Consider the following 27,620-nt stretch of genomic DNA (forward strand, 5'->3'; position numbering starts at 1 on the left):
GACCACTCACTGAGGCCCCAGTCCCTGCCCTTCCTGACCACTCACTGAGGCCCCAGTCCCTGCCCTTCCTGACCACTCACTGAGGCCCCAGTCACTCTGCTTCCTGACCACTCACTGAGGCCCCAGTCCCTGCCCTTCCTGACCACTCACTGAGGCCCCAGTCCCTGCCCTTCCTGACCACTCACTGAGGCCCCAGTCCCTGCCCTTCCTGACCACTCACTGAGGCCCCAGTCACTCTGCTTCCTGACCACTCACTGAGGCCCCAGTCCCTGCCCTTCCTGACCACTCACTGAGGCCCCAGTCCCTGCCCTTCCTGACCACTCACTGAGGCCCCAGTCCCTGCCCTTCCTGACCACTCACTGAGACCCCAGTCACTCTGCTTCCTGACCACTCACTGAGGCCCCAGTCCCTGCCCTTCCTGACCACTCACTGAGGCCCCAGACCCTGCCCTTCCTGACCACTCACTGAGGCCCCAGTCACTCTGCTTCCTGACCACTCACTGAGGCCCCAGTTCCTGCCCTTCCTGACCACTCACTGAGGCCCCAGTCACTCTGCTTCCTGACCACTCAATGAGACCCCAGTCACTCTGCTTCCTGACCACTCACTGAGGCCCAAGTCCCTGCCCTTCCTGACCACTCACTGAGGCCCCAGTCACTCTGCTTCCTGACCACTCACTGAGGCCCCAGTCACTCTGCTTCCTGACCACTCACTGAGACCCCAGTCACTCTGCTTCCTGACCACTCACTGAGGCCCCAGTCACTCTGCTTCCTGACCACTCACTGAGGCCCCAGTCACTCTGCTTCCTGACCACTCACTGAGACCCCAGTCACTCTGCTTCCTGACCACTCACTGAGGCCCCAGTCCCTGCCCTTCCTGACCACTCACTGAGGCCCCAGTCCCTGCCCTTCCTGACCACTCACTGAGGCCCCAGTCATTCTGCTTCCTGACCACTCACTGAGGCCCCAGTCACTCTGCTTCCTGACCACTCACTGAGACCCCAGTCACTCTGCTTCCTGACCACTCACTGAGGCCCCAGTCACTCTGCTTCCTGACCACTCACTGAGGCCCCAGTCCCTGCCCTTCCTGACCACTCACTGAGGCCCCAGTCACTCTGCTTCCTGACCACTCACTGAGACCCCAGTCACTCTGCTTCCTGACCACTCACCGAGGCCCCAGTCCCTGCCCTTCCTGACCACTCACTGAGGCCCCAGTCACTCTGCTTCCTGACCACTCACTGAGACCCCAGTCACTCTGCTTCCTGACCACTCACTGAGGCCCCAGTCCCTGCCCTTCCTGACCACTCACTGAGACCCCAGTCACTCTGCTTCCTGACCACTCACTGAGGCCCCAGTCATTCTGCTTCCTGACCACTCACTGAGGCCCCAGTCCCTGCCGTTCCTGACCACTCACTGAGGCCCCAGTCCCTGCCCTTCCTGACCACTCACTGAGGCCCCAGTCACTCTACTTCCTGACCACTCACTGAGGCCCCAGTCCCTGCCCTTCCTGACCACTCACTGAGGCCCCAGTCACTCTACTTCCTGACCACTCACTGAGGCCCCAGTCACTCTGCTTCCTGACCACTCACTGAGGCCCCAGTCACTCTGCTTCCTGACCACTCACTGAGGCCCCAGTCCCTGCCCTTCCTGACCACTCACTGAGGCCCCAGTCACTCTGCTTCCTGACCACTCACTAAGGTCTTAGTTGTCTTGCTCCCCCTTTTTTAGCTCAGCTGGCCCTGTTCCCTATGCTCCTTACAAATTTACCAGGTCCTCATTTCCCTTTCATTTACTAGATTCAAGCGAAATTTTTCTTCTGTGCAACATCTAAAAAATAATTAAGTAAAAGGGTATGTTGGACAGTTACTAGAATAAAGTCTGATGGGTCTGAAAATCTGCTGATACCACAGCATCAAAGTCACAAGCATGCCAGTTTAGCAGAATTTCACAAAAGTCATCGAGCTATCTAGCACAGAACCAGGCCTTTCAACCCAACTCACCCAAGTTAAACAAGGCAGGTAAGCCCAATTTAACTGTTTGGCCCAGATCACTCTATCCTTTCCTACCCATGTACCCATCCAATTGTCTTATAAACCTAGTAATTGTGCCTGCCTATACCACTTCCGGTAAACATACTTAAAACGTGAGAAATACATTTCAACTGACTTCATCAAATCAGATAAGGTCTGCCTACTGTTCTCCCATTCACTTTAATGGGGTCACTCTGTACTTGTGTCAACCTGGGCTCTGTAGGCAGGCTTCCCAACACAAGAGCTCTGACATGTGCACTGCCTGTTAAGATTCCACAAGGGACACTGGCACAGCTCAGAAACAGACAGCAACATGGGCAGCACAACAGGAGATACCACTGCCAGATTAAACCAGTGCCAGACTTTGCGACTTCCCTTCAGAAATTGTAAATTCATCAGAAGCCCTAGTAACTAGATGGAATATCTGCTCAAAGTGACCATATGTTTAAATGCCACAATGAGGGTATAATTACAAAATACGCAGTACACTTTAGCTCCAAGTAAAACAGTGACAGTAATGCATTATTGCAAGATAAGTAAAGGTTTTATAACAGTTTCAGTCAGATTCTAGGTGGCTTCCACAAAAACGATTTCCAATTCCTTGCTTTTTTGTAATATATATTAATATAATTAATATATATTAATTCATGTAGAGGACATGAAAATTAAGTTTGTAGATGATTCAGAACTTAGCCATGTGACTAACAATGAAGAGGAAGTTTTTTAAACTACAGGAAAATATTTATGCTCTGATTAAATAAGTAGAAAAATGGGAAATAGAATTTAGTCAAAAGAAATGCCGGGAGGGGGGAGGGGGGTGCAACCTGGAAGGATAGCAAGTGGTGCGGAGGAATAGAGGCACCATACAAATATATGCTCATAGATCCTTAATGGTAGACAACAGTTCAATAAAGTGGCTAAAATCAAATTAAAGGTGTCTTTCCTGAATTAATTGAGGCATAAAACATAAGAGCAGAGATAATTTGAAATGAAAGAGAAGATTGGTAGCTCAGGCTGGCTGCTTATTTGCCAAGCCTGGAGGTTGGGTCACAAACATTTTGTCACCAGTCAAGGTGATATCATCAGCGCATAATTGAGTGCCGTTTCTGCTGTGTGCCTGCACTTATATTCGTCCAATTCGTTGTTCTGATTGGCTGGCTGTCGCGCTGGCCACTAGTCTCCGCTAAGTCCTAGTCAACTAGATAGCTGAGAGAGATTATACTAGCACCACTGCTGGAGTGCAGCTCTATTCACAGCAAGTATGTGTCAATGCTGGAGCAGTGTAGGGAGATTTACCAGGATGTTACCAGGACTGAAACAATTTATCACTGATGACAGATTGTTTAAAGTAGGGTGTTTTTTTGTTCAGAACGGAGCAGACTGAAGTGAGCTGTATATATTTACAAAAGACTTCAATAAAGTACATTGGAAAGTGCTAATACCCTCAGCAGGATCAAAGATTTTAAGTAATTAGCTAACGAATCAAAAGAGAGTTGAGGAGATATGTTTTTAACCAGATGATAATGGTGATCTTCTAACCACTGCCCGGATGGAGAAATAAAGACAGAAACACTCAACACATTTGAAAAATACTTGAAGGGCCACAGGACTACAGACCTAGAGCAACACACACACACACAAAATCCTGGAAGAACTCAAAAGGTCAAGCAGCATCTATGGACATGAATAAACAGTCAACGTTGTGGGCCAAGGCTGGGAAGGAAGAGGGAAGATGAAAGAATAGGAAAGGGAAGGAGAGAAGTGCTGAAAGGTGGGAATACATTGGGTAACTTCATGAACTCAAAATTTCAACATTTTTAACTGCATTCTGCCAGAGGTTATGAATAATAGGAGCAGATGTCCATTTGAATCCATTCAAAGATTATTTTTCTCACTTATCATTACAATAGATTAAGTATTTGTACCATAATAAAACTTCACACTAAAGTACTGTATTTAGGAATGTAGTCTAATTATTGCACACAAATTGCTGATTATACACATTCAGAGACATTGTTTTTCATCTTAAATAGTGAATGTTTTTATACAAAAGCTTGCTGTACCAAATGATGCATATTGGTGGAACAGTTTATACTACTAAGGGATTTTCAATGATTGGCTTGACTTTGTACAAAAATGCAAATAGTACAGATCACACATTGATCAGATTCAGTTTGCCATCACGGAGGATCAGCTATTAGATTCTGATTCCAACAGTATTGTTTGTAAAGCCTATTCTCACACAGGAAGGCTTGAAAACTCCAATAATCGATTGTGACAAAAATGCATCTGCCTATCTATCTATTCAGGTGGAATCATGTACCATATTCCATTTCATTTCAGCTGTAAAATTCAGTGCAAGACAACATTACTACTCAGAAGTTACCCAGTCAATGGATTCATAATACAGATACAGGAACTAACTGCTGAAGAGTATCACACTTACTGAATCATAGAAATACACAGCTGTTCATGCACCTTGTGAAAGACTGGATTTCAAATATTTTGCCTACAACTTAGCTAGGAGTGAGAGCTGGCAATGCACAGCAAATGCAAGAAGACCGTTGGGTGCACAAGAGAGATAGAAGTTCTGTTATCGAAAGAGGAATTCAGCCAGTGTATGCTGCCATGTTCTTTTGATTGACTGTAAATGAACAAAATCTAGTTTAGATCATGGACAGCCTTTACATAATGCTTTTGCCGACTGCATGCTCGAAATCTTCATTTTCATTTGCAACATTCAAGATGATTGCCGTTACCTTCAAATTCTTCATAGTTCCTAACTAGTTGAAGTAGTGAAATCGTTTCACTTTTGTTTCTGGCATCTCCAATCCTCAATGCTTGAAACTGCAGTATTCAAAACAGTTCTGAATTGACTTACTGCCTATTTCTCGGCAACCATCAGTCGCAAAAATCACTGCTTTTTGAACACAAATACACACAACTGACACTACTTAAACACTGCTTCCTCCAAACGTGTCTAGTATCTAACAGCCATGCCAGTGCGCAAGACTGATGCTAATTGGAAACTGTTTGGCAGCAGTCTCGTTTGCCAATTAAGCAGTATAGACTTCCAAATAAATGATGGAGATCTCGCTATTTTCTCGATTAGTTTTTGTTATTGAAGATTTGATCCAAATTAGAGGCTGTCCCAATTAACCGATGGCCCAACTAACCCAGAATACACTGTATTATGTTCAGAATTTCAACAATTTGCAACTTGAAAGAAGAGATTCCACATTTGAACTGTTTACTTTCTGGACAAGAGAGTCTGATTGACATTTATTAACAATTATTGCATCATTAAAATAGTACTTGCACTGGCAATTCCAAGACTTAACTTTCTGTGGTAATTTTAATGGATTTTAAATGTGCAATTGGGAAAGTCAAGCAGAGGTTAAAGCACAAGTACCATTTTCAGGAAACTAACAATAGTGTGCATAAATATTAATCTACTTGAGACTATTCAATATTCATTGGAGCACTTTCCTACCTCAGCTTAGTGATTGACTTCTATATCAATAATGACACATGGTCTTATAAAGTGAAAATCGATCAGCCACGATGAAATGGCAGAGCAGACTTGATAGGCCGAATGGCCTAATTCTGCTCCTATCTCTTACGCTGTTCACACCATGTTATTTTTCCAGCAAAATTTTGCCTAATAAATCACAGCAGCACATAATATGATACCACTTGGATTACAACACCCAACAAAAGATGTACAAGTTAGTGCATTATCTGCAATTCTAATCCATTCACTTTTACTTTAATTATTTACTGAGATTCCTTAAAATGTTTTCTCGCCCTTATTTCGGAACTTGGAGTCTATTTATTTATTCATTTAATTCCTGACGCTGAGCTTCCGTGTTTCCATTGACAAAATTCAATTACTGTACACATTTCCGCTTTTTCATTTGTATTGTGCCAGGTCTTTAAAATCTAACAACAGATTGTGCCACGCCATTCCCTTTAGCCAAAGGGTGGTGAATCTGTGAAATTCACTCACACTGACGGCTGAGTAGGGTCTATTTAAAGTGGAGGTTAATAAGATCTTGATTAGTAAGGGCAATAAAGGTTATGAAGAGAAGGCAGGAGAGTGGGATTGAAAGGGAAAATAAATCAGTCGTGATCAAATGGCAGACCAGACTCAATGGGCTGAACAGATTAATTCTGCTCCTATGTCTTAAAATCTAATACTGACACTCGTCTTTACATTCATTAAAAATTAACAGTCAAAATTAAACTTCTATGTTTCAAACGATCAACACAAACATGATTATTTGGAGGAATGGCCTATATTAGGCTAAACTTACCATCCAATAAATGGAACACAAGGCTTTAATGAGGCCATCCTCATACAGTACCTCCTCTAAAACAGTTTTTGGTTTATTATTTGGTAAGAGTTTGAATCATAATCAAATCCTCAGTAGGTGCTTTTCTGTAAAATAATTAATTAAGTAATTGAAAATCAATAATTTACTCACCTGTCCTTGGGTACAAAATTCCCCTGGAGCTGTATGGAGTGAATACCTTCTTCACAGCCAGATACTTGGATGGCACCAATAGGACTTTCCAGAATTGCTGTCATTTGCTTGCAGTCTTTTATGTTTTTTATGTTGCTCTTGCCAACCTACATGAACAAATCATGGATCCTTACAAATGGTGAGGCAGCAATTATACACCAGTCTTAAAACAGCTATTAATTACTTCCAAAACTACCTCATTCCCTTAGTGCTTGTGGTTCATTAATGTCCTCGTACTCAGAAAAGTGTTATGGAAGCTAGCGGGTTAGATGGCAATGACTGTGGGTGGATAAAATAACTTTATTTTAACTGTTAAGGTTTGTTTGTATGCAACCTTTCCATCATACGAAATTCCTTTTTTCTATTTATCCCTGATTTTTCCCAAGACCGGGTTTTTTTAAGCACTGCATCTCTCCCTAACTCCACTTCAATTGAGCAATGAGGCAATGCTAGATAAGGTCGCACTTTCCTCACAGAGCTATTACTGCACTATGCCAAGTGCTGGCAAGCTGTGGGCAGAGCTCACACTGGAGACCTTCAGATAAACAAGTCCTGCTTTTATGGTTATCCTCTGGCAAGGAAATCAACATTTTTTTTCTGCTACCTGGCTCTTCTTCTGAAAGTACTGTAGCTCACAGGCAGGAAACATGCTTTTGTTTCTCAGAAACATCTCTCTCCTTGCCAAAAGCTGTACTATATGTTTTCCATCATTGATTAGAAGTACATCAATGAAAATAAACCTAATGTTGAAGTCTATTCTGCCTTCCCTTGGTACCTACAATGCTTGGATCCATTGAACCTAGGGGCCAATTTTTACTGCAGCTCTGGTGGTTCAGTGCTTTTCAGAAAAGAATTGGAGAGCATTTGAAAGAGACTAATTTGCAGAGTTACAGGGAAAGACCAAGGCAATGGGACTGGCAAAATTTATCTATTTGTAGCTAGTGTGGACTTAATAAGCTTAAGCTTTCAAGCCAAAGTAATTCTGTGATTCTATACAGCACTTCATTGTCTTTTGATGTAGAAAGGTACAAGACTAAAGGACTGTATACCAGCATATGACAGAAAGGAAAGTCATGTTTAGCTTTATACACAAGCTTTCACATTCAGAACTTCACATAGTGCTTTAAAATGAGATACTTCGAAAGCAAGGTGATTATTGTTGAGTACAAACTGCATGCCAAATCTATAGAAAGCAAATTCCCACAAACAGTAACCAACAATTACATCTTAATCAGAAAATTTCTCAATCAGTCCTTTGGGGTCTTCATCCAAGCTTTTCATATAAATTGTAAAAAAACAGTTGGGATTCCAGGAACGTATCACTTGTTACATTTTGCCAAACAGAAAGAGAGCTATACCTGCTCTCTGTTTCCTGCTAACCTACTGTCTTAGCCACTCCAAAAGCCAACCTTCTACACTATGGCCTTTGATTTTCCAAAACAACTTTCGATGTAGCACTGCCTTCTGGAAATCTAAAGCACAGCACATCCATCAGTTCATCTCAGAACTGAAGCAGATAAAACCCAATTTGAAACTACGACGAGTCAAATCCTAGAAAGCTGATCCAACTCTTTCAGCTACTCCCCCATACAATTTCCCCTCCACCCAATCCTGCCACTTATGATTTGCAGTTTTTTTCCCTTTCTGTTGCGCATCGGGTGGCCTGTATTTTTTAAATTGGGTTCTTTCTGGTTTCTTGCTTTGTGGCTACCTGTAAGCAAACAAATTTCAAGATTGTATAATTTATACATTCTTTGATAATAAATGTACCTTGAATAAACGCACTTTGAAACTTTGAAGTGAAGATGTTTCAATTAAGAATGAATGTAGCTTTGTACAAAATAATTCAAAGAAGTCAGGAAATAAAGCAATTGAAATGGTCTTAATCAATGTTTGCATCTAGAATACGGTCAAAACTATGCTATGTAGTTAACATATAACCTTGACCATGGGTTTCAAAGCTTTTAATTCCATGGATCAATACCACTACACAAAGGGTCCATGGACCCCAGGTTGGGAATCCGTAACCTAGATTATTCCTCAAGATATCTTAAATGAAATTGATTCAATTATTCTATCCTTATTGTAGAAGGCATAAGCCCAGCAGATAAAGTTGTTTTTTGATCTATTAATCACTTAACTTAAACTATGAGAGTTATTTTAACAGCACCCATCCTGCAGCGTGACAAGGAATCCACTTCAGTAATCAGCCAATACACCTGTCACAGTGCAGACAGCCCGATTTGATGCACCGAAAAATGTGCTCTTCTCTACACGCTTGGAACTCACTCCTTAAGAAAGTTAGAATTCTGGCTTCTTATTCAAGATAGTATGGAAGTGCTCCAACTTGGAAGCTTTTGATGATGTCACTAAATGAAAAATGGGGAAAAATACGTGTTTCATTTCCTATCAAAACATGGCACCTTGTCATGCATAAATGGCACACAATTCTATATTAGAAAAACATACACCTAAGATTGAAGAGTAACAAGATTATAATCAAATCAAGGTGTTCAGATGACATCTGTGATTTATGAATATTAACTGAGCCCAAGGATTAAATTATTGCCTTGGGCTCACTCCCTGAACTCTATATTTTATTTAATTTAGTTGGTTTCATTTTTTTTTAGTCTCAAAATAAAACTGCTGTTGCTTTCTATTCTGAAGGGTTGGAGTAAATTTAATAGCATTGTGGGAAAGTAAAATTGAACTTCTCTCATCCATCTACAGCAGCAAAAGACAACATAATTATTTCAAATTTTAAATGAAACATTCTCATACATCAGCTCTATAGAGGAAAGAACGGATTTAATACTTGCATGCCAAAGCATCAGTTAGCACCAAAGTGCTGCAGCAATTGTTGCTAGAGTTCAGAACACCCTTGTTCTGTTGAGTTGGATTTTAACACCCCACCCATATTAAGTTGATCTTCCCACCTGCTGCCTTTTTTATTTGCCTTCATTTACTGAGTGACTAACTGCTCCTACTGCAGGAGACGGGAACTTAATTTAGCTGAATCTATCTGATGCTCAGGTTTGCGATCAGAGTCTTCTGCAAACCCAGGACAATTGACAATACTCCCACTGGTTCTGGTCCAGGATTATTTAAAGGAAGCCATGGATGACAATGAGGTTACTGTTAGGGGCTTTCTTCCTATGCTATAAACTTCCCTCGTTCAAATCAGACAGTTTACTCCTGCAGAAAATAATTTGCATTAAGAAGATTACAGAAAACCACCTGCAGTCTGGTTTTGATTAGAACTGCTATGGAATTAGGCATTTGTGACAACTAATCTCCCATTCTTATTGGAACTGAAAAACTATAGTAACCCACTACTGATTACAGCAGAGCATGAGGTGCACTCCCAATTCCAAATAGAGAAAAAAAATGACTTTGTTTGGAAATTAGTGTTCCTGTATTGTTTATTTTAGATTTCAGTTTACGTCCCAATAAAGGATCTCAGCCCGAAATGTTGACTGTTTATTCCTCTCCATAGATGCTGCCTGATTTGATGAGTTCCTCCAGCACTTTGTGCGTGCTTCTTCAGATTGCAGTTTCTGTCCATCACTTTGTGCATCAGGTAATTTACCAGAAACACTAAAGACTATTCACTACCACATCAAAAGAGGACAATTTCTTGTCATGTTATACCTTTCTCATAGAACAAGCAGTCATTTTAGGCCAAATCTGGTAGGGGTGGCACGAGAGCATAGTGGTTAGCATGACGCTTTGCATTATCAGCGACCCGGTTTCATTCCCGCCGCTGTCTGTAAGGAACTTGTACCTTTTCCCCATTACCACGTGGGTTTCCTCTGGGTGCTCCAGTTTCCTCCCACAATCCAAAGACGTACCAACTGGGAGGTTAACTGGTCATTGTAAATTGTCCTGTGATTAGACTATGGTTAAATCGGGGTTGGGGGAGTGGGGTAACTGGGTCTACTCTGGCTGTATCTCAAATAAATAAGCAACTTTAAAAACGTTTTAGCTTAAAATAATCTAGAACTCATGAATGCGGACAATTTGAAGAATAAAAGCAAATAAAGTAAAAAACAAAGATTTAGTTTATACAGTACAGCACCTTCAACCAAATAAAACTTCCCAAGGCATTTTATGAACATTATCAAGCAATATTTTATGCTGAGCTACACAGGATAAAATCAGGAATGTTCAAAAGCTTTGGTCAAAGAGACTAATTTTGAGAAGCATTTTAAAAGGAAGACAGAGAGCCTGAAGGATTTAGAAATGGGATTCCAGAGCTTTGAGTTAAGGCAACTGAAAGCATGCTTGCTGATAGTAGAGCTGGGAATAAACTGAAAGAATACAGGCATCCTAGAAGGTTATAAAATGGAAGAGATTGAAGATAGAGAGCAGAAAGCCTGTCTCAGCATTCTTTAAAAATCAAGGAGTTTTATTTTGAACAAGAACCAATGAAGGTCAGCAAGTATAGAGGTGAAGTTTGAATGAGTTCTATATTACTATGGAAAAGATGACAGATACCAGTTACTGCCTGTTATGCCACTGGTGTTTAGGGCAACAATGAAGGTCTTCTGTGTTTCTGTGCACAGATATAGGATTCTTCATTGTTGTTTCCATGACAATTTTTGTTGACCAGTCAGGGTTGTTAACCCTGAGCTGAACCCCTGAACCTGCAGGACTAATGGACCACTCTTAGGCTGTCCTCTAACCTTTGACATGTTTGGCATGGGTGACTCTTCCAAGAGTCAAAGCATAAGCCCTGACTTCAGCCAACATAGCTCTCCAGGTCATCGAGGCATGCAAGCCTTCAAACCACGACAAGTTTGTGGTCCTCTTGGAGGAATGGAGACCAACCAGGAGTATACTGGAATAGGCAAATGTAAGCAAAGGATAGATGAGGCTTTCAAAAGCAGATGAGGGAATGGAGTGATTGAGTTAGAAGATACGCCGATTTGGAAAGAAACCATTCTAACGCTATTACATAAATAGCCAAAATTCCTAAAGTGTCAAATCTGACAGGTAGGTTGTGAACATCTGGTTCAAGTCATGCAGCTGTTAGGGAGACCAACAAAATTAAACAATACGGACCAATCACAATGGCTTTGGTCTTTCCCACATTTAATGAATGAGATTTTTTTAATTGTTCTTTATGGATGGCAGATAAGCATTCTGACAACTTAGAATGGTAAGGGAAGATGGTGAATGGATAGGGTTCAGTAACACTTGTTGGTATAGATGTAGAAACTGATGCTGTCTTTTTAAATGATATTCCAAAGGGACAACTTGGAGATGAGAACTAGGTCAGACACAAGACCAGATCTTTGAGACAGCACTGGGGTTAATTTGAAACCAGAGATGGATAGATAAGAATGGAACTGGATGTCTAGGAACACAATGGTGGAAGGAAATGGAAAACAAAAAGGCAAAAGAAAAGTCAAGAATAATTAAGATGGACAGACTGTGTTTTTCCAATATTATAGAGAAGGATATTAGTGGCAGTGATCATGTCATGGGGCAAAAGAATACAAAAGGATGAGAGCATTGATCCTGTGGATAGTCAGAAGCTTTTTCCCAGGGCTGAAATGGCTAACATGAGAGGGCACAGTTTTAATGTGCTTGGAAGTAGGTACAGAGGAGATGTCAGGGGTAAGTTTTTTTTACACAGAGTGGTGAGTATGTGGAATGGGCTGCCGGCAGCAGTGATGGAGATGGATACAATAGGGTCTTTTAAGAGACTCCTGGATTGGTACATGGGGCTTAGAAAAATAGAGGGCTATGGGTAATCCTAGGTAATTTCTAAAGTAAGTACATGTTCGGCACAGCATTGTGGGCCGAAGGGCCTGTATTGTGATGTAGGCTTTCTATGCTTCTATGTTAAAAAAAAATCTATTTGGAGAGATCAAAGCAAAAAGTTTGGGGAAACATTGGCACAGATTTCAAAGGCACAACATATTCAAATTCTTTTGAGGAGAAAAGACACCTGGAGAAGTGCAGCAATTGGCATGAAAGACTGTTGGATTATTTCAAAGAAGGACACAGTACCCGAGTAACATAATCACCAAAGCAAAAAGTATGAAGCCACAAATAGAGGTTGAACTTTCAGCAGTTTAGTTGGAATAATCTAGGGAAAAGGAATCTGGGGACAAGCTTGAACAGATAAATACGGGTTTAGGGTTCAGGGAGGATAGGATTCAGAAGTGAATAGCTTCACACAAATGGAACACAGCAAATAGAATTTCTGTCTCCAAAGCAAAGGAAGGTATGACAAAATCCTGTAAAGATATATATTCTGAATTAATATTGATCATTTGAAAGGCACCAGAATTTTTACTCAAGAAACAAGACATACAAACAGAAAATTTTCTAAAATATCATCTAAGTATGACATTTTAAGTTCATTTGCTACATTAATTAATTCTTTGATGACTTTTTTAATGGGTAAATCACTGGGGTAGAGGATATATTCATGGATTCTCAAGATACAATAGAAATGATATGAAATGATGTGAAGTAAAAATGGTCAAAACATATGGTGTGAGAAGACTGGTTGTAGAATGCATTGAAAAGTAGCAACTTAACGGCAATCAAATTTTATATTTTGGAAGATTTTCTTTACTATTTAAGCAGGAATAGAGATCCATCTATCCACTACTCTTAGGTTATTTCCACATAAATGTACATCTGTCATTTACCCAATTTTTTGTAATGTATAATAATATGACCTGAGGAAAAGTAATCATAGGAAGACTAGACAGCCATGGTTCAGAATATGTTCAAATGATTGCGTTGTCAAGAGTTCTGAGGAATCATTTGGGACTTAGCTAGAAAAGCTTGAATTGTAAGAAGTTTGATCAGCTAGTAGTTCATTTTCATAGAGAAAATACTTTAACTGAGAACCCTTATTAAATCATCTTCTGCAATTACATATGTTGGGGTAGAACTGCAAGAGAGTAATGAGATTGCAAGATGGAAACAGTAGGGTGCCAAAGTCATCTTCATAGTGTGACTGGGAATACACACATTAATAAAGATAGTTTTCCTCAAAAATCTGCTTTGTTCAACAAATAAACTCTTTACGAAATATCAAGTTTTCAAGGTCTGTAATATCCACAGAAAATGCTGGAAACACTTTGCAGGTCACACAACAATTTTGGAAAGAGTGAACATTTCAGATATATGACCCTTTGATGACTGGATACATTAAATATTTTTCTTTCCACATATGCAGTTTGACATGCTCAGTGTTACACACATCCTGTGTTTTTACTTCAGGTTTGCAGCATCTCTGTTTTATTATATGTTCTGGTGTCAGGTTTGTGACACTTTCTTGAGCAGAATATATTTTCCATGGTGAAAACTTTGAATGAAGTAGGATTCTTGCTCTACCTGCAGTACCTCTTGTGGTGAACTACATATACCTGTCTGGACACGCCCCCCCACCCCCTGTTGACTGCTCCTGTGGCTCCTCCCACAGACCGTGGCTCCTCCCACGGACCCCGGTATAAAGGCGATTGGAGACACCACCCCGGCTTCAATCTCCAGGATGCAGTGTGGTGGTCAATTGCTGCTTGTTCTTTCTTCCAGCCAATAAAAGCCTATATCTCGCCTCACGTCTCCAAGAGTTATTGATGGTGGATCACCTCTATGCCAGCAATCTTAACCAATAAGCATTCTATAATTATGTAGAAGGAACCAGGCAGTGCGCTTTGTATAACTCCTGAAGTGAGAGAAAGAAATAGCAGAATTATACAATGTTGATTGGAGAACATTGCTGACAGAGGTCAACTGCCGCATTTCGAGCAAGGGTCCTAAAGATGGGTGCCACAGTAGTGGAGCGATTAGCACAACGCTATTACAGCTCAGGGCACTTGGAGTTTGGAGTTTAACTCAGACACCATTCTATAAAGAATCTCTGTACCTCCCCGCCCCATGGAATGCATGGGTTTTCCCTGGGTGCTCCAGTTTCCTCCCATAGCCCAATGAAATATATGAAATATATACAATGAAACATATTTTTTAAAGTTAAATTAAATAAGTAGTGCAAAAAGAGAACAAAATAATATAATGAGATAATGTAAAGGGCTTCATTGTCCATTCAGAAATCTGATGGCGGAGGGAAAGAAGCTGTTTCTAACTACAAGTGTATGTCTTCAGGCTCATGTAGTTCCTCCTGAAAGTAGCACTAGAAGAGGGCATGTCCTGGGTGATGGGGATCCTCAATGTTAGATGCCACCTTTTTGAGACATTGCCTTTTGAAGATGTCCTCGATGCTTGATGGAGCTACCTGAGTTTGCAACTTTTTAGGATCCTCTGCAGTCACTCCTCCGCACCAGACGTTGATGCAACCAGTAGAATGGGCTCCTCAGCACATCTATGGAAATCTGCAAAAGCTTTTGGTAGCATACCAAATCTCCTCAAACTCCTGATGAAATACAGCCACTGTTGTGCTTTCTTTATAATTGCATCAATGTGCAACTTGATAGATCTTCAGACTTTGACACCCAGAAACTTGAAACTGCTCACCCTTTCCAATCCCTCTAAAGCAATGAAATAGACTGCAAATTAGTGAACATAAGTAACTGAGACTCCTTCTGAGTAACATTCAGTCTGATGTTAAAAAGCTGCTATCACTGCCCCTAGCCCATCCATCTCATTAAAAGGTGAAAAATAAATTAAATAGTAAATAGTTGGACTAATAATGTACGCTCTAAAATTTGAATGATTTCTGCAATTTTTTATTTAGTGTGTCGCACCAGACAGTCAGCCATTCTTGGTGTGTGGTGTCAGGATTTGTCTCTTTTCGGATTAACTGGGTCACGATATGAACGTTCCTGACTCGACTCTTTTCTTTCACAAGGCCGAGTGGGTAGCTCAACGCTCAACCCGGCACGGATAGAAAGCGTGCTCGGGAGTGGCCCAACTTGGATTCGAACTCAGGAGCCTTTGCTTCAGAGTCGGGCGCTGATGCCATTGCGCCACCGGCTGGCCAATTATTTCTGCAATTATTTGTCACTACTTTGAACTTACATTTTCTAGTTTCTTTCAGTTAATCATAAATAAAAAATTCTTCATAGTTTTTATATAATGACCCGAAAATGAGAGGGTATGTGGGCTGGGAGACAAGGGAGTGGTATCCCAAGAGGTTTGGGAACCACTGGTCTAGTGCATCAGTCACATTTCTTCAAATAGCATCAAGTTCAAGTTTCAGAATCAGGTTTAATATCACCAGCATATGTCAAGGCATTTATTAACTTAGTGGCAACAGTACAATGCAATATATAATAATATTGTAAAAATCCGAATTGCACTAAGTATATATATGTATATTAAATAAATAAGTAGTGCAAAAACAAAAATAAAAAAGTAGTGAGCTAGTGTTCATGGGTTCAATGTCCATTTAGAAATCGGATGGCAGAGTGGAAGAAGCTGTTCCTGAATCACTGAGTATGTGTCTTCAGGCTTCTGTACCTCCTTCCTGATAGTAACAATGAGAAGAGGGGATGTCCTGGATGGTTGGGGTCCTTAATGATGTGGCCACCACCTTTCTGGGCACTGCTCCTTGAAGATGTCTTGGATACTACAGAGGCTAGTACCCATGATGGAGCCCCACGCACCCCTCATACAATCTCTTCTCCCTCCTGCCATCTGGGAAAAGGCTCCGAAGCATTCGGGCTCTCACGACCAGACTATGTAACAGTTTCTTTCCCCAAGCTATCAGACTCAATACCTGAAGCCTGCACTGATGCCTTGCCCTACTGTCCTGTTTATTATTTATTGTAATGCCTGCACTGTTTTTGTGCACTTTATGCAGTCCAGTGTAGGTCTGTAGTCTAGCATAGCTTTCTCTGTGGTTTTTTTTATTACATAGTTCAGTCTAGTTTTTTGTACTGTGTCATGTAAACCATGGTCCTGAAAAACATTGTCTCATTTTTACTATGCACTGTACCAGCAGTTATGGTCGAAACGACAATAAAAGTTGACTTGACTAATTTTACCACTCTCTGCAGTTTATTTTGATCCTGTGCAGTAGTTCCCCCACCCCTCCCCCCACATCAGACAGTGATGCAGCCAGTCAGAATGCTCTCCATGGTACATCTGCAGAAGTGTTTGGGTATTTTAGGTGATAAACCAAATTTCCTCAAACTCCAAATGAAATATAGCCATTTCATTATCATTCAACCATATATAAATAAAGCTAAATGAGACAGTGTTCCTCCAGGGCCAAAGTGCAAAACACATTACCAACAGCACACTGCACATAGCACACGTTGCAAATATGGTTATGGCTTCGGAAAAAAAACAAGCAGTCACAAAGAAGAAAAAACTATTGTTCAAGTCCCAGAGTGGCATGACTGTAGATTAATGCTAAGTTTTCCTGTGCCAGCTTGTTCTCCCACGGAGTGAACACTGGAGGGCAGAATTCATGGATGAGCCAGCCCCCGACCCAGCAGGAACGCCATGCCACACCGTCTCCAGCATCTCCTTCCTGGGCAACTGCAATAGGCAACCCCGCGGCACGGGCCCAGTCCTGAACACAATCGAGGCGATGCAGCTCTCCTGCTGTCGGTCTCGCCAATGAACCGGTGAACCGGACTTGCAGTATTCTACAATGCTAATGTCCAACAGAGTCTTGCAAGCATAATAAAAATTCCCAAGGCAATCGTTCACACAGCTGACCATCTCAGTACAACAGTGGTGTGCAACAAGTTCAGGCAACAACACAGCAATGGTACAGTTCTTGATGTTCTTAGCATCCAGCAGTGACTTGCAATTGCAAATAAGACATAAGGGCGAACAAACGCACTGTAGATTGGATCTGGAGTGGCCGCTGTGTCTGAGCACACCACCATCTTATCGGAAGAGGATTAGTCATTGAGTTACACAGCACAGAAACAGACCCTTCAGACCAGTTCGTCCACGCTGACCAAACTGCCTCCCTGAACTAGACCCATTTGCCTGCATTTGTTCCATATCCCTCTAAATCTTCTCTATCCATGTACGTGTCTAATTGTTACCCGTCTCTACCATTTCCATTGCCAGCTCGTCCCACGTACAGTATGTGAAAAACTTACTCCTCATGTCCTCTTTAAATTTTTCTTTTCTTAAATCGATATCCTCTAGTCTTACACTCCCCTAGTCTGGGACTAAAAAATTATGATCATTTACCTTATCTATGCTCCTCATGATTTTACATAGAGGTATGTAGATCATCAGGAACATAGAGAAGGCCTTCTACACTCCTCGTACATAGACACAGTCTTCTTCACTCCTGGGAACACAGTCTCCGTATATTCATTCTCTCCTTACAAATCAGACCTTCAGGTTCTGGTTAACATCCTTATGATTTTTTTCTGCATTCTTTTCAGTTTAATCACATGCTTCCAATAGTTGGGTAACCAGAACTGCAAACAATACTCCAAGTGTGGCCTCGCCAACGTCTTGTACTGTTATAACACGTTATGTATTGTTATAACATGATATCCCAACTTTTCAGTACCAGTACTGGTGGAGACAAAATGGCACTGACTATTTCATTCAAGCATGCACACACAATCTACTTATCAAAACCAGTGGTAAACAGTCAGGGCACTATTGTTGCCAGGTTAGCTGGATTGATGTGGGCTCATGTCAAGGTTTTACCAGAGGCAAAATAACTAAAACGGTGTTCAATTTGATCGCTCTACACTACAAAATCAAAGAAAACAACAATTTGTAAATTGTTTTTGCAGGGCTGCAAATTGCAAATACTTTCTAAAATATTAATATTTGAAATGAATTGTCCACCAAAGTTTCACACTGAAATGGAAAGGAAGTTAAATCAAACAAAATCAACACTTTGAGTTCTCAAATGTTTTAATCTTGTTATTTTTCTTTATGCAAAAATAGTATGCATGATAGCATTTTCTCTGGTTTGATGCATTTTTAAATTTCACTTTTAAAATATTCATCATTGCTATTGAATTACATGAAATCGTACAGGCAGAAATAACATGACAGAAGCCAAGAAGTACAAAACATGGAAAGAACGGCTCTACAAGATATAAAGGATAGAGCAAAGTAATGCGTTGTTTCTTGAAGGCTTTCCTCTAAAAAAAATAAATTAAAATAGTCCCTGGCCACGATGCAGCTTCCTGAATCCAGGATCACTTGGAGAGCAGTTAACTAGATAATCCTATGTCACATGAATAAAATATTTAACATCTGAGAGCCTAAAGCTTAAATGACACATTATTTACTGTGAGCTTTAAATGAGTGGAGCAAAAACAATAATTTCCTTTCACATCTCCCATTAAATTTGGAAAGTTGAAGCTTTTGTTATAAATCATGCTTTTAAAAAGGCATGACCCATATGATTGCTAATCTCGAGATTGACATACTACTCAGGTGTATCTTAGATATGTACCTTTTTTTCCTCTATTGCAGTGACCCAGTACTTCATCCATTTAAGAAGTGTCAGTCCCTTATAACTAAGGCTCGAGTTCAAATGATTCAGATGATAAAGTGTCACCCTGTGGCCCTGATCTTCAGATTTACAGCTTCCATAGAAGCACATTCACTTCCAGCCTATGACTTTCCTGTTAATACCTATGATACCATCTATCTCTGCTGCGATACTTTCACAATGTCAAAGTTATCTTTTGCTTATTTTGCCTGCAGAATTTACCGTTCAAAATACCATTCTTCATTGACTTTAGACATCTTTACTTAGTCTCTTCCTACTATTGCCTTTTTTTTTGCAGTTCAGAATTGGGTGACAAATGCAGTGCCCTAAAGAAATGCTCTTTATAAGCTAACAAAAAAAAAAGACTTGGATCATTATTAGTGCCTGAGCTTCGCAAGAAACAGTTTAATATTTAACAATTTACTTCTGAAAATCTTGATTTAAAATGGAAAATTTAACAGAAAACACTTCTTCAACATTCCTGTCAGTAACCTAGTAATGGGATAATTGGCATTGAAATTAGTTATAACAGACATACAAATTTAAACCCAAATATTAATATAAGCTTGCTGATTATATTTTTGAGAATACTAACACTCATCACAGCTTATGTAACTTAAATTTCTTTAGACTTCCTGAATGAAAAATAAAAGGATTGTTTTTTTCTTTTATTATCTTCAAACTGCAGAAAAAAGGTTGATGCAAAATAATTTATACTTGTCAAGTATCAAATTTCATTGTGGTTAGATAAGGATGCGATGCAATGTAATTATAATGCAAAGATTCAAAAATTTGTTTCATTATCAAAGTACGTATGCAGAATGCAACTTTGAGATTTGCCTTCTCCAGACAACCACAAAATAAAGAAAACCATAGAAGTAGTTGAAAGAAAGACATTAATCCCCTCCGTATGAAACAAAAACTCACAAACCCCAAACCTCCCGTGCACAAAAACTAACAGTTCACCAAACCCTCAGCCTGCCAACTGTCAACAAGGAACAATGGGGGAGAACACAAAAAAAATACTGAACTGGAAGAGGCCAATATGAACTAAAGTCCAGCCGATAAATCTCTAAGTTTTGGTAACATCTCTGAAAGCATCAGGACCCAGAGGTCCCTCCAAGGGAAACGATGTGAATCAGTGGCCCCTTCTGAGGGGGAGCATGGACAGGCAGCCCCTTCAACAGCCTCTCTGAGGGAAGTGCATGAACCAGCGGCCTCTCCAAGAACTGCTCACTCCCCTCCGCATTTTCCTCGATGTTTCAATCTTCCTCGACCCTTTAATCAGTGAGAAGCGTAGTCGATCACAGCCCCCCATCTCATCCCTGAGCTTCGCATTGCAGTAGCTCGTGCTCATGCTCTCTTCTGGAATTTTCTCGGAAACAGCTCACTCGATCGAACTACAGACTGCAAGCCCCAGGCTCGGAGCAGGTTCAAAAACAAAAATAAGATTAAAAAAAAAATAAGTAGAAGATGTAGAAAAACTGAAATAATTGACTATCTGGAAGATGTCGCCCGAGGAATTGTTGTTCACTGGTGCCATCTTGACCGAAATGCACCTTGATATATTGTAGTTTTGATAGGCAACTGGTATTATTATGTCTCCCAAGATGGAAACTAGGTAAAAATTAATCTCATATTTTGATAGCTTGTAAAACGGGTGTTAATGCTAGCCTCCTATACTCATGTTATAGAAGATGTATTGCACTTAAACATATTTCCTCTTCTCGGGGTAGCAGATCAGGATTGAGGATGGCTTGCTTTGATTTCTGTTTTGTGGATTCTGAAAGAGCATTCTGAGGGAATATAGATCCTTCTCCAGATGGGTAGGAAATGGACAGGGTGTAGTCTGCGGGATAGTATGTCACTTACGTCATTCAGGCAAGGCTTCTGTGGATTCCTGATGTATGGCATCCGAGTTCTTGGTGTCACTCACGAAGCCCTCTGTGGGGCAGTTGTCCCCAATAATCAGTGAAAATGTTGCAACTTCTGTGAGAAAGCTTGAAAAGATCCTTGAATATTTTCATTTATCTGTCTAGAAATCCTCTCACATGACATAACTGCAGATGTAAGCCTGCTTTTCGGAACTGGGTACCGAACATGTGATTGACATAGACTGTTAACAAAGCCAATTAATGTTAATTAGGGCCTAAATGCTTGGAGCATTTTACCAAGAGAAGGCACTGATACTGGTTTGCTATCAATGAATTTGGAAGATTTTGTAGAGACAGCAAAATTATGGTATCATTCCAGTGCCTTGAGATACCAGCTGTTGGTATCAAAGGCACATTGGAGGGCAGGTTCCACAGTTGCCTGGTAAATGACTTACCATTATCCTGGCAACCACCTGCTGGCAAAGATTGACAACAATGATGAAATTCACCTTTGCCTTTAATATGCCAGAACAGCCTTCAGAGAACAGTAGACTCCAGTGAATTGGGACAAATCGGGACCCGTATGTTGGCCCAATTAAGCGGTTGCCCAGTCTGCTGAGGTTTTATGGAAATAGTTAAAAAGGTATTAAAAAGATAAACTGCTATTTAACTGAGTAACAAATTATGTATTTAAATGAAATTCATAACAAATTAGAACACTACGATGGAAACCTGCATGGGAGAGCTTTTAAAGTGGTATAGCCAATGCATTGGGGCAGTTCCATTCTCCTGACCTTGGAAGTCCAGATCCAGTTGGATGAGTAAACATCAAATTTGGGGTCTTCCCTGCAGGTAGTAAATGACCATGACTTCTTCATGCCCTTCTGTCTCCACAGAGCATGCAGAATCACCCTGCTGGCTGTCTGATCCCACCCAGTCCACCAGAACTGACTTCGAGTGCTAGGACAAGCATGTCCTATCTCACCAGGTTGGCTATCCTCATATAGTTTAGCCTGCCTGCTGAAGCGGTGTACTGGGGTGTGGCTACTGTCCCATGCAAACTTGGAGCCAGAGGTAAAAGCTGAGCGTCCAGTGGGGACCAAAGGGAACATTCAAGATGTTAATATCTTCATATTCTTCATAGTTCCTAATTTGTTGAGGTTGTGAAATAGTTTCATTTTTATTCCTGGTCACTCCTGGCATCTCCAAGTCTGAATGCTCGAAACCGCAGTGAACAAAACTGTTCCGAATTGTCTTACTGCTTATTTCTCATCAACTATCAGTGACAAAAATTACTGCTTTTTGAACACACACACGTGCAACAGACGCCACTTAAAAACTGTTTGCTCTAAGCATAGTGTAGTGTCTAACAAACACACAACTGACGCTATTTAGAAACTGTTCGGCAACCGTCTCCTGTCCCAATTGCATAGTGTCCCAAATAAATGAAGGAAATCCCAGCTATGTTTTTGTTCTTTAAGAAATGTCCCAAATAAACAGCTGCCCTGATTAACCGGAATCCATTGTACTTTAAGATCCAGGCCCCAGCCCGAACAAACTTGTGTTTAAAGTATTATGAAAGACTGATGAATGATTCACAAGAGAAAACAGAATTGTTTTCAGCTCCTGGTGTTCTTTTTATACTTTGCCTTATTAGAACAAAGCATACACAGATCTTGCATAATTTTTTATTATCTGTCGTGCAGGCTGTAAAAGATTAAATGGATGGTGATATACCAAATTAATATCAAGATGCATGTTAATATATCTATTCATCCCTTCCCCACTAATCTCCCTCCCCATACTTATCCCCGCAAGTAGCCTCCATTCAGGGCCCCAAATAGTCCTTCCAGGTGAAGCAACACTTCACCTCCTGGGGTAATGGTGTTGCAGCCTCCTCTACTTTAGTGACTCCATCATAAACTGGGGGACCGCTTCGTCAAGCACCTCCACTCCAAATGCCAAAAGCAGAACTTCCCAGTGGCCAAACATTCAAATTCCAATTCCCATTCCAACATGGCCTCCACTTGGGCCACGATGATGGCAGATTCATTCCTCTCCAGCCCTTTACCTTTCCTCCCCACTGGCTTCCACTATCGCCTTCCAGCTATCCTCCTTCCCCTCCCCCTCCATCTTTTAATTCTGGCATCTTCCCCCTTCACTTCTTGTGCTGAAGAAGGGTCTCGGCTATTCATTTTCATGTCTGACCTGCTAAGTTTCTCCAGCATTTTTTGTATGTCGCTTTACATTTTAATAAGCAGCGAGGTTGCAAATGCTTCCAGTTCCTCATCTCTCAGATGTTTCAGTACTTCCAAATCCATTTTGACAAGATATGCAATCATTTGAATATTAATCTGCACAAAGCAGATTAGGAGAGAAAAAAAAAACAGAGGACAAAGGTTAAGGGTGAAGGGGGAAAAGTTTAAGGGAGCATGGGGGGGTGATTCTTCACACAGAGAGTGGTGGGAGTGTGGAATGAGCTGCCAGATGAAGTGGTAAATGCGGGCTCACTTTTAACATTTAAGAAAAACTTGGACAGGTACATGGATGAGAGGTGTATGGAGGGATATGGTCCAGGTGCAGGTCAGTGGGACTAGGCAGAAAAATGGTTCGGCATAGCCAAGAAGGGCCAAAAGGCCTGTTTTTGTTCTATGGTTCTAAAGCAACACCGTGACATGACCTTGCCACTCCCGTCAGCAGGGCTCAATACTGAACTAGGGTTTGAGTAGGGAGTTCGCACATTCTCCTTGTGACCTCGTGGGCTTTCTCTGAGTATTCCAGTCTCACCTTACATACTAGTGGCAATGCACAATGCCCCCCCCGTGAAGATGGGCATAGAATTGATGGGCTGAATGGACTGCGTCTATGTCATTACGGGATATGGAATTGAGGCAAACTGCTCTTTCAATTTGATTGACTTCTCTTGAAGTGGGCCAAAAAACAACTCACTAAATCATTGTTTAGATAAAAAGAAAACCACTAAGCATGAGAATTAGGTGCTCAAAAATCATTCTTCAATCTTATGATCTGTCAGAATTATCTTCCATCATTTTTAATGTGATGTAATGTCACAATATATTTGCTAGCTTGTAATGAGCATTTCTGTAGGGCACTGCATTCATCATCTAAATGTGAAATGTACAAGTACTAGTCACTGGTCCTCTTGCTCAAGTCACTGAAAGCTAACATGCGAATGTAACAATTAGGAAGGCAAATGTTTTGTCGGCCTTTACTGATTGGGAGAGTATTCAGATCTTACAACAATTATATCAGACGTTATTGGGACCAAATCTGGAATACTGCATATGAGCCTGGTCTCCTCATCTAAACAGAAGGACATAATTGCTACAGGGTGTGTGTGTGCAGGAAAGATTCACTAAACTCATTCCCTGGATGGCGGGTCTGTGGTATGGGAGATTGAATAAGCTCATCTGTCATTCTGCAGAGGATGAGAGACGACCTCATTGAAATGTACAAAATTCTTCTGGGGCTCAACAGGGCAGATGCAGGGGGGATGTTTTACCTGATGAGAAGCCTACTACTAGGGGTCACTACCTCTAAATAAGGAATAAGAAATTATGGATGAAAATGAGGAAAAGGGATGGAAAATGTAATATATGAATCTATTTCTTTCACAATAACCCTCCCCCCCCTTAACACTATGTATTGATCTGCTGTCTGCGCATGTGCATTGTCTCTTTCACTGCAATGTGAGTACACCAGTTAAACCCACCTCCGTGCTTTTACTTATTTGATATGTAGTTGTGCACAGACACAGCAAATTGGTGACGAGTACAAACCTGAATGCCAGAAAATACCACGAACTGTACTGACAGTTATGGGACGAGACAGCGAGAGTTAAACAGCACGAGAAAGCTGCAGGACCCGTAACAATGAAAGACGCACTGAATTTAAAGTGAAAATAACAAGGTGATGGTTTCATTTGGGAAAGTTGACGAGTTTGATAGTGCTAACAAAGGCTGGCGGTCGTATATCGAGAAGGTTGAACTGTATTGCAAATACATGATGCAAATTAGTGTTGTTTCAAAGAAAATAATCTGCAGAAACTGTCATAGACAAGGCCAAATAGGGAGAACATGCAAGGCAGTCAAAAAGTACAACTGAGTGAAAAGTCTCTAACACAAAACTAAGCAAATGCAAAAAGTTACCAAATGTGAAACAGAATTAGACAACATAGAGTCTGACAAAGGTGAACTATCATGCAGAGTGTCATTGAAGCAGATCACAAAATCATTTGGATCACAATAGATGTGTCTGGTTTAAAATTGAAAATGAAGCTGGATAGAGTCTGCTTTGTCCATAATGCCAGAGGTTGACTACAACAGACTGTTTTCTAAGATGCCATTAGAGAAGACCTCAGTGATGCTAAAGACCTGCACAGGTGAAAAAGTGTCTTCCAAAGGCAAACTGCAAGCAAAAGTGACGTCTGTAGACCAGACACAACAGTTGGAGCTTTATGTATTGAAAAGTGGAGGGCCAGCACTTTTCGGATGTGAATGGTTGAGAAAAATCCAACTGGACTGGCAGTCAATCAAATATCTCAGTGTGATGTCAATGGCAACTGCAGCCGAAGTGGTACCACTAACCAGAGACTGTCACAGCTGCTTAATGCTAATAAGAAAGTGTTTGAGAAGGGAATAAACAGATTGAAGACTTGGTCAAAAGCTGTTTGGGATGCCAAGAAGTTCAAAATGCACCCCCATGAGACTGTTACACCCGTGGGAGTGGCCGTCTCACCATGGCAAAGAGTACATATTGACTTTGCTGGGCCATTCATGGACTCCATGTTTCTGATTGTTGTGGGTGTTCATTCGAAATAGCCAGAGGTTATACCAATCAAGTTAACCACCTCATCAAGGATGGTCTCCACTCTGAGGACTACCTTTGCCAGAAATGGCTAACCAGAACAAATTGTGAGTGACCACGGACCACAATAGATGTCCGACTGTTCATGGAGGAAAATGGCATCAGATATTTCAAGTCAGCTCCTCACCACCCAGCATGAATGAATTAGCTGAAAGGTTTATCCAAACCTTCAAGAAGTCCATTAAAGTGATGGATAAGAAGGACATTCCTCTACAGCACAGGATGAACAACTTCCTTTTCGTGTATCAGAACTCTGTTCAGGCAATGACAAATCAAACACCTGCAATACTGTACCTGCAAAGGAATATGAGATCTCACATAGACCTCCTGAAACCAGACCTCCGGAGGGAAGGACAGAATAAACAGTTCAGCCAGTTGCCAAGTGAAGCAGCAAGGAGCTTCAAGATTGGACAGGAAATCTTAGTGCGTGATTACTGAGAAGACAAGTAGACTCCCGGTAGGATAGCTATAAGCACTGAACCACTGATGTACATAGCGGATGGTGGAGATCAGACATGGAGACATCATGTGGACCAGATACTGGATGCTCAACCGAAGAACACCCCCAAGTTGATGGCATCCAACAAGACAGATATATTACAATCACTGGACCTACCTCTCAGTGATGATGTCACAGACAGCAACGTGACACGGGAAAATGAGAACGCTTAGACAAGTCACTGCCAAACCTGATGCCATTCCACAGGTCTAGAGGAGCGACGAGAACATTATTGTTGACAAGACAACTGCCACACTCAATGCCACTCCACAGGTCCAGAGGCGCTACCCTGAAAGAAACAGAGCATCGTCCAAAAGACTGAACCTTTAGAACTGTGAAGTTGTTTTAGCACCATTATTGTGAAAGCATGTTTATTTGGAATATGGGTTCACGAAAGGGAAATTAAATATTTTGTACATATATTTTATGTTTTATTAATTGAAAGAGGGAGGAAGTATAATGTATGGCTCTCTTTCTTTTAGAGCAATTACCCAGCCCTTAGCACTTTGTATTGATCTGTTGTCTGCAGATGTGCTGTTGTCTATGCATGCGCATTGTCTCTCTCACTGCAATGTGAATGCACCAGTTAAAGCCATCTCAAGCATGCGTGCTTTTATTTAATTGATATGTAGTTGTGCGCAGACACAACAGAAAATCTTTGGAATTATCAGCACCAAAGGACGGTGGAGGTTCAGTTTGAGATAATAACTTCTGGTTGCAAATAAATTATGGGATGTGGGGATCAAACAAGGAAATGGGGTTTTGACAAAGACCAGCCACGATCTCATTGAGTGGCAGAATAAAGTCCAGAGGCCAAGTGTCCAATTCTTGTTCCTATTTCATTTGTCCTTGTGTTAAAATTGAAACTAGAATGCTTGTCAATTTTAACATTTCACATACTCAGAATTTTCTTAAGAGTTCTCCCAATCAGGTATTGTGGCTTTGGTGAAAATTCTGCTTATAAACATCAGGCCAATTTTATTCTGAAGTTACGGAAGTGAGCATTCAAGGTGAATTGTCAAAGAAATTCAGGGCAAACAGCTTAAGTTATTCTTCCAGTAAATTCTCTGTTTGCACAATTACATATAGAACAACAAATTATTCATAATATATGTCATTTCATTCTTTGAGTATCTTTTAAAATTTTGTACTTCCTACTTTTACAAGGATATAGTTCACACGATTATTTGCTGTGTTATGATCCCAGCCCCCTCCTTCTTGAGAATCGCAAGATCGCTATTAATTCGGGTCTTGGACCCAGGAAATGAGAGAGAATCCTCAGCAAGACAAAGCAACGGATTTGGCCATTGTTTCTTGGAGACACCTTTGTGGATTGCGATCCTATACTACGTGCCAGCTCTCAGGGCAAACGTGGACTGGGCTACGTGCA

The 27,620-nt window shown here is 41.0% G+C and overlaps 1 protein-coding gene across 1 annotated transcript in view; it reads right to left on the bottom strand.

The window, feature by feature from the left end:
- The window catches only part of mgmt (O-6-methylguanine-DNA methyltransferase), a 405,239-nt gene that overhangs the window by 302,209 nt on the left and 75,410 nt on the right, over positions 1-27,620 (bottom strand). The window contains exon 4 of the mRNA XM_073027569.1: positions 6,514-6,659. Coding sequence (XP_072883670.1) covers positions 6,514-6,659 — 146 coding nt within the window. The remainder of the gene's footprint in view (positions 1-6,513; positions 6,660-27,620) is intronic.

The sequence above is a fragment of the Hemitrygon akajei genome, chromosome 23 (genome assembly GCF_048418815.1).
Source record: "Hemitrygon akajei chromosome 23, sHemAka1.3, whole genome shotgun sequence".
Classification (NCBI taxonomy): Eukaryota; Metazoa; Chordata; class Chondrichthyes; order Myliobatiformes; family Dasyatidae; genus Hemitrygon; species Hemitrygon akajei.